The 13,899-nt window shown below is 32.6% G+C and overlaps 1 protein-coding gene across 1 annotated transcript; it reads left to right on the top strand.

Moving 5' to 3' along the window:
* The first annotated feature begins 9,503 nt into the window (after positions 1-9,503).
* Positions 9,504-13,135, top strand: LOC112285187 (protein CYTOSOLIC ABA RECEPTOR KINASE 7). The gene is made up of 7 exons (XM_024525816.3): positions 9,504-10,113; positions 10,365-10,621; positions 10,913-11,039; positions 11,378-11,651; positions 11,859-11,991; positions 12,173-12,256; positions 12,538-13,135. The coding sequence occupies exons 1-7, from the start codon at positions 10,020-10,022 to the stop codon at positions 12,670-12,672; spliced, it is 1,104 nt and encodes a 367-aa protein (XP_024381584.1). The 5' UTR covers positions 9,504-10,019; the 3' UTR covers positions 12,673-13,135.
* The last annotated feature ends 764 nt before the right edge of the window (positions 13,136-13,899 follow it).

Consider the following 13,899-nt stretch of genomic DNA (forward strand, 5'->3'; position numbering starts at 1 on the left):
GACCATTTTCTATTTCTGCATAAATTAATCCATTTGCATATCGTTTACATCTATCAAAGTCAATGAAAATCCATCCAGTATTCTACGTGTCTCTTTTTGAACCATACAAGACAGTGGACATACCAAGAAGACGACAAGCTCTACCTCCTCCTGTAGAAGTGGACAATAATGAAGAGTTTGAAGTAGAAGAAGTCTTTGATTCAAGGCCGCACTGAAATAAATTAGAATATCTTGTCTATTGATGCGGATATGATATTAGTGAATGCACATGGGAGCCAGTAAAGAATCTTGCAAATGCAACAAAGGTGATGGAGGCTTTTTATCGACGACATCCATCAAAATCAAGATGAAAATTTTTTTTATAAAAGAAACAACATCTAGGCAAGATAACATTCTACTTTCAATCCTTGTTTGTAGCTTCTTTGTAGTTGTGACACTCAAAAGATGGAGAACCAACAACTAGTGGATTCGATTCAAGAGCCTTCATTTGCTGACCTACCGAACGAGACATTATAATTGTCACAACCTTTAAGACGACACAATCGAGATGAAGATCTTCAAAAATGACATATTCTTCCTCGAATAGATGGTAAGATACAACGCATTTGGTATCACGACTTAAGAAGGGACTTTCGATGTTTGGTGATTTTACTAGAGGTAGGAACAACTCTTGATGGTGTTCCACATATTCTATTTGAAGGAAGTTATGAAGGCCTCAACAATGATCAAATAATTGGGTGGTCTTCTCCCCCTGGTATGGGACACTACCGATGGTTGAAAGGCCCTATCAATCATCTTCAAAGAGAACAAAGATCAAAGTATGTGGCGAATACAATTCGTCGCATCATAGATTTTCTCAACATATGATGACCGCTCCTCGTAGAATTCGTCTCTAGAAGGAGAGGTAATGTCACAGACATACTCATGTAAGCCAATAATTATATATACAAATAGGTAGAAGTAAAAGTAGGTAAAAGTAAATTAATTCTATAGTATTTGATATGAAAGCTTCCTAGAAGCATCATAGATGCTGCTTTGACTTCATAGGTATCTTTAATTGACTTTTTGGATTAGAAATGTGATCAACAAGTTGGCTATGTGCCACACATGTTGTTAGCTTGAAGACCAAGCTAACTATGTGGCCCACACATAGAAAAACTTGCCTTGTAAGTCAAGGCATGTGTCCTACAAAGTCAACACATATTCAAGGTCCTATAGAACGTCGCCACGTAGCCCCTAGTTAGATAGTATATATAGAGACAAGAGTGAAGCCTTCTTCATTCTTGTTTCCAATCTAGTTTCAACGGTCTCTAGTTTTCTTGTCTTTTGGCAATAGCCATTCCAATTTCTCTTTCAATATACATACTTATTTATTTATATTTTGTTACCTTTCTTTGAGTGAAGGTTCACTTGTTTGAATTGCTTTTTCATCGAGTTCTTATCCTTGACAATATGTAAGTATTGAGGTGTGTATTTTACCTTAATTTCTTCAATAATATCAATAGGATATTTTGAATTGAGGGTCATTGATTAGACAAAGTCATTGCACCAACTGACATATATATTATTTTAGAAGTTGTCATAATATTTTAAGAAGTTTTTTGCTTTTGTCAAAGTAGTATTAAAGCAATACTTCCATGAGATTAATGTCTTTTAAACATAAAACCTTGATTGTGTCTTGGAAGTTAGCAGTGTCATCATAGTAGAATCACTTATCATAGAACAAGCAATGGATGAAGAACAATAAAAAGACTTAGAACAAATTACATCACGAATAGATTAAGTAATAGAAAAATGAAATAAATCAACATTACAGATAATAAAAAGAAGAAAGTTGAGACAAATATGAATTGATTTTAGAAGGTCTAAGTTGTAAAGATTTTAATATTCTTCAATTCTTCTATAATTTTTAAATTGACCAATTACATACGTTTAGTGATATTGTATGATTATTCCATAACTGGCATCTCTTATGATACTATGTGAATTAGGGCCTTGTTTAATACTATTGTGGCAATGTTTATCTTTGAAAAAAGTAATTGAATATCTAGATGTTTGTATATTTGGATCAATATTGCTGCTAAATAGATTTTTGCTAATAAGTCTAGATTTTTGTCAATGTGTAAAAGAAACACTACTTTGTTTGTTATCAATTCTTATATCCATTATGCTCTTATCATATATCTTATATTTTATGTTCTATTGTGTGTAATACAACTATTTATTGAGATTACTACGTATCTATGTTCTTTAGTTAATATTAAGCAATTCTTACTCCAATCATGAGTAGTACTTATGTCCCATAACCAAGGTCTTTCTAAAATGATAAAAAAATGAATTTCTTATGGCATCTCAATAATTGTAAAAGTAATTGGTATAAGTACACCATGTATAGACATTGATATGTCAATAAAAATTTCTAATAAAGTTATTGGTGCATCATTTGCTATGCAAAGTATAAATGTCAATGTTTTTGGTTTTAGAATCTCGAGATATTAGCAAATGTGGTTGGTCACAATATTAATTTTGGAACCTCCATGGACTAAAACATTAATTAGCTTATGTTGTCTCAATTCAATATGGATTACTATAGAGTTTGGATCAATAGTTGCAGCATTGATGTCAACAACTTTTAAAATCATAGTTATTAATTTGTGTACTTATTATAGATGCATATGGAGGTCAAGGTTGAGTTCTAGTAATTTATCTAATGTAATAGTGATTTTTGTAGTATCCAAAATTTTATCCTAATTTAGAATATTTAACTATATTATTTTAAATTCTTTTTATATTATTATTTTGAGATTATAAAGTCCTTCTAATATTATAAAAGAAATGATTTTTGAGGTTTCATATGATGTTTTATTTTTTCAAAATCTTACTTTTTTTGCAATTGAATTATTGATGTAGAAATGGTTGAAACATTTGTACTTTCATCTTTTAACTCAAAAATTGTGACACCATCTTTGTAATCTTGGCTCTTTATTGTCATGTAATAACATGACTATATAGTAAAAAATAAAAATATGGATTTTATTATAGAAGAGCCTAAGAAAAATATGTAGTAGAAAAATAAAAATAAAAGATAGAAAGGTAGTAAAAGATTTAGTCTTAATGCTGCCTTTTTGTAGAAGGAACTTCTATTTATTTTGTTGGGGCATAAATGAGCCAAATCAAAATAAACGAGATAAAAAATTGATATAGACTTGTTAAAGAGAGAGTTTACAATAGAAAAAATTAAAATTTACCTCAAATTATCAAAAATTGATATCCAAAGAAGACCAATTATCAACCCGATTGAAATCAAACCCCTAGGCATAAAACTACTTCCATATGGCAACTTTGGGGTTCTTTGGTAGATCAAAGAGTGGAATTTGAGAATAGACTTGAAGAGATATTTTTGAGCATTAGTTTTATGTTAGTTGAATCAATATTGAATAATGTTCTTGGTTGATTTTTCAAGATTAGTAATGTTCTCGGTCAGTTTAGATTTTGAGAAATAAAAATATGTTTACAAATTTGAGGGTTTCTTGAGTTTTGTTGTATGTATATGAGTGAATTTCGATCAATACGTTGGTGTACTAGTTGTAAATGTGTGTGCAAATTTTGAGATTAATCAAATGGTTAGATCAAAGTATATGAAGATTTTTGTGGATTGAGGTCTCAAAAATTAGAGTTTGAAGGTCAGTGAGTATTTCTAGGATCTTCAGCAATTTATCAATTGGATTGAAGTAAAAACTTTTTGTATAGATATTGGACTAAATTTCCAATGTTTAAGTAAAATTTGAGAGTAATTCAATAATTTAAGAAGGATGTATTAGTGTTAGAAGTTTAGCATTTAGGTTGGAATAGGAGGTTGTCCAACACTTAACTGGATTATCTTGTGTTTCTCTTAATTAGTAAGTGTGATCAATTTCATCTTTCTAATACTTATTTCTAACTAAGATATTAAGAAGTATGCAAATTTTGAGTTGATATCAATGGTTTGATCATTAGTTGTTGAGGTTTCATTTTACTATAGGATTTGGTTTAAGGTTTGTCTATGATTGATTAGAACTTAGGATTTGGTCTAGGATTTGGTTAGAATTAGGATTTACTTAGGATTTGGTTTAGAACTTGACTAATAATTGATTATGGTTTATCTAGGATTTATTTAGGATTTAGGATTTTATTAGGATTTCATTAAAAGTTGATCTAATATTTGATTAAGGTTCAATTAAGATTTCAATTAGGATTTGATTTAAATATTAGTCAAGATTTAATTAAGATTTTTATTTTTAGTATTTCTTTAAGATTATTATTATTCTTTTAAAGATTTATTTTTATATTTTTTAAATATTTTGTGTTATTTTTCTTTAAAATAAATTTATCATTCTTTGAGTTTCTTTTATAACTTCTTTTAAATTTATTTCAGATTGGCTAAAATTTAATTAAGATTATTAAGATTAACTTAAAGTTTATTTAAGATTCTATTAGACTTAATAGGATTTTTTTTGTATTTTCTACTTACCTTCTATAGCTAGGTGCCCAATGCATCATCAAGCAATAATATATATAATATGTCATTACCAAAAATGGTGGCTATTATCGTTTATACATTAGAAAATGATAATAGTAATGTTGGATGGAACCTTACTTTTAACAACTATCATTTGTACATGGCTATTAATTTGGTTAAAATGCATCATAGTGGACTTTATTTGGTTGTAATGCCTTTGCTTTAATTAATATTTGTTTTTCAAGGTAGTTGTTAAGGTTATGAAGATCCTATCTACTAGGCAATGAATGTTGATAATTACATATGTTACACATAGACAATTGTGATACCAATCTTAGTGGCGGTATATTATGACTAACAATATCACTTGGTCGTATAGTTATGTCTATTATTTTGTATAATATGATAACTCAAATATAAATTAATTATTATTAGAGCAAGGTATGAAAACCCTGTAAGAATCAATTACACAATATGGAGTCATTAACTAGTATTTCTAATTTGTTCAATATTTTCTTGAATAAATTATAAAAGGTATCTATTAATTCATTTGGATGTTGTTTAATCACATCCAATACTTACAATACTTCTTTATTGCTTTTAAAAATATGAAATTTCTTTAAAAATCTCTTTTCTATTTTCTCTCAAGATGCAACAAGGTTTTGTTTTTTAATGTCATAAGCTTAATCAATTGCCATTTCTTTTATAGTCATAAAAAAGAGATTTTAAAGTTCTATTAGATCAATGACTTAATTAATTGTAGCAAAATTTTTGAAATATTACAGGTATTGATCTAGATTATTACTTATTCAAAATTTTAGATATAAAACTAAGAGTTATAACTTATTAAACAATATCATTGTTTCTACTATAATTGATATAATAATCAATGTCATTATGAACATTTGAACTTCTATTGTGGTCAATTTTGCTAGAAATTGAGATAGAATAAGTATAGAAGTCTTTTTTAACATGACAATGTTTTGACTTTGTATTCTTATTGCAAGTTCTTAGATCTTTACATCTATTTCCACATTTCTAGTATTTATAGCTAGAACTTAGTGCTTCACCTACTTGAAGAGATTTCTACTTGACTCTTCTTCTTTCAATCTTTCTTTTGATGTTTCCACAAAGTTGAGAGGTAATTTGCCTTTACTACCTTCTCTTCTAGATATGTCATCTTTTAGAGTTATATCCTTTGGTACTAGTGGTTCATTGAGTTGTACTTCTAAGCAAATAGACTTAGATACCATTCATTGTGTTCATTGTTGTGAATTAAATAACTATACCAATCATGGTTGCCAAAATATTTGTTTATAGGTAGTGATGGTCTTAGACACGTTATGGAACAATAACTGTGAAACATTGATATACTCAAAATATGTACACTTATTTTATTATGGTACTTCTATGTAAACACCACACAGCTTACAAGTATCCAAAACTCAATGAACCAATACTCTCTCTTTTATTCTTTCAAGCAACAATAATACATAGTTTTGCCTAGTCAAAATACTTGAAAAAATTGACAAACTAGCATGTCATATTTACAACACTAATTGTTAAATATCCAAATTCTAAAAAAAAAGTAAGTGTGTTTCTTTAAGAGTGTTTGTAACACCTAAGGTTTTCCTAATTACTACTTTTATTATACTTTTGCAAAAATTCTATCACTAATTATTAATAGTTTTTGCTATCACTACTTTATTTGATCTTTTTACTATATTGATATATAATAACCTTCAATGTCTCATCTTTTGCTAAAAATTGTTGATATCATCTATGGCACTAACAATAGTTAATTAAATTTATCAACTATAGAAGATTAACTTTGTTTTTTTTATGATTATCCTTTAAAAAAATCATAATGTAATCATAGATTATATAGTTGAATAAACGATCTTTACTTAGTAGTTAGGACAAAATCAAAACAAAAAGTATATTCATACATATAATTAGTGAACTAGTTAAAAATTAACATATCTTTCAGATATATTCATTGATTTTTTAAATACTTGTAAGTAATTTTTTACTTAAAGTACATATTGACATACTTAGCTATTTTTAAAGAGTATTCACTGTAATTACGTTCATTGTTGCTATAAAACCAGTTGTTACTTTTTATGCATTGTAATTCTTTAAGAATGACTTTTGTATTATAGAAAATGGTAGACATCATTGCACTGAGGTCTATGATTTGGCATGATTAACTGTCACTTACCACATATTTCTGAAAGTATGTATTTGTGGAATCAATACTCTACGGGTTCCTTTAATAGTAACGATATCTGTTATCACACAATACAGAATAAGATGCTTGATTGGATCTATGTTAATGTGACTTCATGAGGCTTGAGATCTTACTGCTACTTTAAAGCAATGATTGTTGACATGATAGAAATTAATGGTATTCTAATGTAAAGGTGATTAAAAAAAAAGTCGATGTTTTGTAGGTTAAACAAAATATATGCACTTTTACTTGTTTGGTAAGAAATATTATACAAATCTATTTTTATCATTAATAGATTTATCTGTTTTCAAATGTTTAATTGAGGTTAATAAATCAAGGTTTGCACTCTACTGTGTCGATTTGCATTTTTTTGTCCAAAGGTACAAGTGATTTCTCCTATTACATCATTAGGTTTATCACTTTATATTGTAGCCTGATTATTAAAAATATTTACAGAATTTTTTAATCACATCAAAGAAATGAAATACCAATACTACTTTTGGAAGGAACAACGTTTGTACAAAAAGATACCAATTTTCGAACATTAGATACAGTGTTTTAAAAAATTCCATCTTTAAATATATTTGTACAATTTACTCATTGATTTTTTGTAAATAAACATTAAAATATGAGCACACTTAATTATTTCATAAATATTATGATTAATTTGTGAAAAAATATTGAGCTTTCAAAGTTTCAAAAACATCTAAAACTGGAAAAAGATGGAATGTTTGTCAAAAATTATAATTATTGTTATATCTTTCTAAACTGAATCAAACATTTTACTTGGTGTAGCATAAAATTTCAGGATTTTTACTCTGTGTATGCGTGTATAATCATGAATATTTGCACATTTTTAATGGAAACTCTTTAGTTTTTATTTTTACTTTTTATCTTATTATTTTATAAAACCATTTTCTCTAGCAAAAAAAAAAAAAAAAAAAAAAAAAAACGTTTATTTACACACGAAATTTAATAAAAAATCTTGATTCTTTTAAACTCACTTTGAACAATTCTGTGTTGCAGATACTCAATTTCTTCACATAATAATCATAAAAGTTCTCATACTAAAAATTATATATGTATATATCGATAATAGAAAGAAACAGATGGATAATATTCTTGAGTAAAGTTAAATGTTGTTCATCTACAGATTCCAAAATTTGACATTTCATCTACTGAACTTCGAATCCAATGCTTCAGAGAACCACCAATCCATCAATGGATCTTGGATAATTAGCTGAAATTACAGGTATATTTTTCAAGTGGAAAAACTGTTTATGCATAGTAATCTCTCGGAGTGAAGATTTGAAATAATTATTATTTTAAACAGGAATTAGGCCACTTTGTGTTCATCATCCCGACCATTTGACGTATTATGCGGTCTAATAAGAACACGTGACCTGGAACCTCTATGTGATGTGAATTACCAATAATTTATTCTGGGCTGTTAGTCAAATCTTAACATGGTCTGATATTGTACAGAAAGGAAGTATAAAACTTTTTATGAATGAAAATAATAAAAGACAAAATATGTTATGACAGTATATTTTTGTATTAACTTATTCTTGGTAGGATAATCTTAACATACAATTTACATATGAATACGAATAATAAATCAAGTGGTACGTTTTGGTTGAGATCAGAAAAGATAACGTAAGTGGAGTTTGTACTTGCACTGCTGAAATAATTTTCTGCACAACAATGGTTTAAAAATATATATATTCCAACAATTTTATTTCATTAAATTTTATTTTCAACTATCTATTGCGAATTTTTTATTCATGGCTCATATGAATTCACAGCTGTTTTGATGCACTTTAGATATACCACATCTTTTCATTTGAACTATTTGGTAGTGAGATTATCATGTTTTAACAGCAAACTACCCCATTTTTTTAATTTCGACAATGTTTTATTCAAGGTTGAATATTTATTCTCACACCCAATTTTAGTATCCATTAATAGTAATGTTTTTAAGTATGCATATTATATTTTTAAATATTGTCTGACTTAATATAGCATAGAAGACATATTGATTAGTGTTATTGGTTCTAGCACAAGTTCATAGAATATATATATATAAATGTTTATTGCTTTTGCATATCCAGGGCTTGTAAGAGATAGTTCTAGACACGCACCAAACACAAGATAACGGCTTCATTGTTCGTTTGTTTGAAAAAAATTAAATAAATCAAGCTTCACATCACAATAATACATTGAAATTTGTCACATCCATAAAATCAAACCGAACCTTCTTTTTCATACCTCATATGTCGGTGTTATCGATCAAACCCATATTTTCAAAGAGGGAGGCACTCAAATTCTACAAAGCCATTCATGCTCAACGACCTCATCGATATCAAAATAATAACAATAATAATAATAATAATAATAAAAACCCTACCATATAATCATACTGTTCGATAACTCGAGCATTTCTCGAACATTCCAAATAGTCTAAAGACAATAAATAAATAAATAAAATAAAATATGTATGTATAAGTGGACGGAGAGACCCAGCCGCCAGGCGCATTCTGACAAGCTCCCTCCCACACAATAAACGCGGGTGCATCCGAGAAATGGGTCAAAACGGTAGCCGGCCTGGTCCGGCCCGATCCAAGTCCTTACCTTTAGTGGATCCAGACAGCCCCAAGTCAAAGCCTCCGCGTGCCCCCTGTAACCATAGCGGAGCGAGACCGTGTCGGCCCCATGCCCGTTCGTTCGTTCCCAGTGGGTCTTGTGGTGCTTCTTCTGTGCATGCTCTTCATCTACTTGCCACTACATCGTCGTCGTCGTCTTTCCTTTTCCTTTTCCTTCCCAGTTGTTGTTGTTGTTGTAGTGGTAGTAGTAGAAGTGGTCTCCTTCCTTTCTTCCCGTTCCCTGTTCCTCGTCTCTCTCTTGCTGTAACAAATTTCCCAGCTTGTCGATTAGTGCGGAGTTGCTTGGAGACCTCGTGACACCACCTTTGTTCCTAATAACCGTGTCGATTGGGGGGGGGGGGGTGTGTGTGGATTCAAGGTGTTCGATCAGGCTACTTGTTGGAACTCAATTGGGCTGATCTATAGGTGGAATAGAATTTAATTTAGCCAATTTTTCAGTGTGAGGGCGTTGGAGATTGTCGGAGGTATGAATTGTGTGTGATTCTGCGAGCTGGAATCTGTTGGCACTGACAGTCCCTTGGTCGCAGGTTTGGAATCCGCTGGGCTTGCAGGGCTTGTGAGGAGGAAGCTGGTGTGGTGGAGTATTGTGCGCAGTTTTTTTTTTTTTTTTTTTTTTTTTTGAATAGAAATGGCTTGTTGGTGTTGGCCTCGGGGCAATACCTTTCCCAATTTGGATCATCCAGATACACTCAGCCTATTTCCTGCTGACGATCGATTCATGGGTGAGTTCGTGCTCACGTGATCGTTTGCCCTTTTTTTTTTTTTTTTGTTAGTTTTTTTCTGTTTTATGAGTCGGGCTTGTGTCATAAAGTTTGGAGGTTGAACACGATTTTTTTGTGTTGTTTCTACTTTCAATGCAGTATCCGTCTTTGAAAGTCAAACTCACTGAGATTCAGTTTATCGTTTCATCACAGTCCCTGCGTTCGTCACTGTCCTATTCATGCAACATCTCAAGAGCTGTGATGTCTGTTAGGTCACCAAGGTATGTCGAGACAAACTGCTGGCGATCCACCGCTGAGGGCCCCTCAAGGGCCAACAACAGTTCCACCCATTACAGCTCCAGAGTTGTCTATCGATGAAATCAGAGAAAACACGGATAATTTTAGACCAAAGTCGTTAATCGGTGAGGGATCATGCGCTAGGGTGTATCTTGCCAACTTTCCTGACCACGTGGCTGCCATCAAACTGTTGCACGCAAATACTCATCCGAAATCGGAGTTTCTTTCGCAGGTAACTGTTTCTCCTCTCAATCTCTTCTTACGGGATGGCTGTTTGAGATGTTTTCAATGGACAAGTCGAATGTAGCTTGACGAGGATGATCTAGTAGGTTGGGAGTCCGATACTGGAGTATCTGTGATATCACTCACTCAGGACCAAGACCCCATGCGTCACCCGCTAGGTTATGTTGTGCTAGTGCCGGAATGGACTAGGATGTGTGTCAGTTCTTTGTCGCCACTTTCACTGTTTTGTGTAAGTTCGTGTTCCAAGTTCGAGGCTGAACGTGCCTTCTTGAACGTGCAGGTGTCACTTGTTTCCAGACTCAAGCACGAGAACGTGGTTGAGCTGATTGGATACTGTCTGGATGGGCAGCTGCAGGTGCTCGCTTACGAATATGCTACCATGGGATCTCTGCACGATATTCTCCACGGTGCGTGCTCCGATGAATAGCAGAGAGTAACCGATGGACGACTTGCAGTAGGCACCTGTGAAGTGTCGAATCTGATTTCGTGAACGAGCAAGCGCGTGTAGTAAATGCTGTTGTTTGCGCAGCATAATCTAGTCCTTTTTCTTCATTTCCCTCTTTTGAAGAGGTACAAAGAAGAGCCTGTTGGTGTGTTCACTTTCCGGATATCGTGGAAGTGATCATACGGCGGTGTTCTTCCAAGAGTGTGGAGTACTGAGTACTTTGTCTGCTTGTACCTGGAACGCAAGGAAGTGAGAATTGGTAGCTGACATGGGTGGGAACTTGAGATTCATGACTTGCAGGACGGAAAGGTGTGAAGGGTGCTCAGCCCGGGCCAGTGTTGGATTGGATGCAGCGAGTAAAAATAGCAGTGGGAGCTGCCAGGGGTTTGGAATATCTACACGAGAAGGCACAGCCACCTATTATTCATCGGGACATCAAGTCGAGCAATGTTTTGCTGTTTGATTCGTATGTGGCAAAGATAGCCGACTTCAACTTGTCGAACCAGGCGCCCGACATGGCTGCGCGTCTACACTCCACTCGTGTTCTTGGAACCTTCGGCTACCACGCACCGGAGTGAGTTTTCTAGTCGGTGTTCATAGTATGTAGTATCATTGGGTGCTTGGTAGTTGGGATGGCAGACAAGAATGGAAAATGATAGTGGAGTCTCCCAGTGGGAACGGTTTTCACATTTTCTCGCAGTTGGGAACAGGTGGACAGGTTTATGGAAGAGGTAACGTGCTGTGTTTGATTGGAAGTTCTGACGCGCTGGTTTGTACTCAGGTACGCAATGACGGGGCAATTGAATCAGATGAGCGATGTATACAGCTTTGGAGTGGTACTTTTGGAGCTTTTGACAGGAAGGAAACCAGTGGATCCTACGATGCCCCGCGGGCAGCAGAGTCTTGTTACCTGGGTAATGGATCAATCCGCATTTCCGGTGCAATTGTGATATTGAAGTAGTCGTGCCTTGCAGATTTGATATATACCTGTTGTGCTTATATTCATTTAATTCGTGGTGAAGATGACTGAATTCAGTTCCAACCTTCACAACAGTGTATTCAGAGGACTGTAACTTGCTGTGTTTTCACGTGCAGGCCACACCGAGGTTGAGTGAAGATAAGGTGAAGCAGTGCGTGGATCCAAAATTGAAGGAGTATCCTCCAAAGGCTCTTGCTAAGGTCATTTTCAAATCATTCACTTGATAGAGCTGTAAATATGAGCAAGATGGCCTTTGAGGATTTGATTTAATTTTTTAAGATTTTAATTTTTTGTGGTTTTCATTAGTTTCTGGAAAAAGATGCACAGTTCGATAAATGAGAACTGGGGGGCCTTTTGTTAACTCTCGGTTTTCCTAATGCTGAATTCGATGCCATATTGTCGAGATGTTCATATTTTCGTTTTGAAAATGGTGGTAATTGTTTGCTTTCTTTTTCTTTTTCTTTTTTCACTTAAATCGCAGTTAGCAGCAATCGCAGCATTGTGTGTGCAATTCGAGCCAAGTTTTCGCCCCAATATGAGCATTGTTGTGAAAGCACTGCAACCGTTGTTGACAGCAAGACCTGCTCCCCGAGAAGGAGGCCTTCCAGGAGTATGAGCGGTATGGACCTTAATCACGTACCCAGCTTGAAATATTTCTGTGTGAATGAGTGAAGGCTTCAATCCTCACATGGCATCTTTAGATTGTCTGTTGTTTAGTTGCTTTCAGGTTCTATTTATTTTTAGCTCATAACAAACTGACGGTAGCAAGCTATGCTTCTACAGTCGGTGCAAGAAGCTGGAGGTATACCTTGTAGTGTCTTTTATTTTCAAGTAATTTTGATGTAGGTTTCACATGGAAAATTGTTTGGCTCAGACAATTCTTTTTCGGAGTTAGTACTTAGTGGAAGAGTTTTTGGCACGGAAGAATAAATATCGGGCTCTAACAAAGAAGTAAAGAAAATTACTTAAGATTGTATAGTGTATGGTTTAGACGGTAATTGATCGGTCCAATTTGTAAGATCTCAGAAGACCTGAAGCTGTAGCGATTTAATTTATATTATAGCTGTTTTTTTCTTTTCTTTTCTTTTCTAAATGCTTTGTTGTAGAAGTCATATCATTTTGACAGTCCCGATATTTGTTCATAACTTCTGCAATTCCAGTTTGAGCTTGTTGTACATGTTAGTAAGATCAGTACCCACTTCACTGATTTTTCCACCATTCTTGAAAAAATAATTGGTAAAAAGATATTGCTTCAAGATTTAATTTGTTCAATAGTAGTTACAGTATGTTGCAGAGTGGTTGTTCTTCTGCTTGTAATTTCGAATAATTTCCTCTTAAAGCTGAAAAGAAATTTAATTCTTCAACTATATATATGTATATATATTAATCTTTGAAATTTTATAAGCATATTATTGAAAGTTTTTAAATGTATAAAACAATGTAATTATTTGTTTGTTACATTTTAAAATTGGAGATGTGCTACCTAGGTTGATATGTCTACTCATACTAAAAAGATTGTTTGAATTAGAGTTAAATAGAATTTTAATGAAACCCAAAGATAAAAGAACCATAGATATTAATGATACTTTGGTTACTGTAAGCAACTTTAAGTTTGACTATATATCTAAAAGCTCACGTTTAAAGATCATGATTCAAAAGTCTGAATAGGGTTCATTGTTTAATACATAAAAAAACAAAAAAAACCTCATTTAGAAACTTCAATATTTGGATATAATGTAAAGTGAGCAAAGATCGTGAAATAATCCAAATCATTCTTTTATTATTATAAATTAAATCATATCAACTTATATCTTGGTTCTAATAAATATAAGAAATGTAAAAA

Source organism: Physcomitrium patens, chromosome 7 (assembly GCF_059467195.1).
Source record: "Physcomitrium patens ecotype Gransden chromosome 7, ASM5946719v1, whole genome shotgun sequence".
Taxonomy (NCBI): Eukaryota; Viridiplantae; Streptophyta; class Bryopsida; order Funariales; family Funariaceae; genus Physcomitrium; species Physcomitrium patens.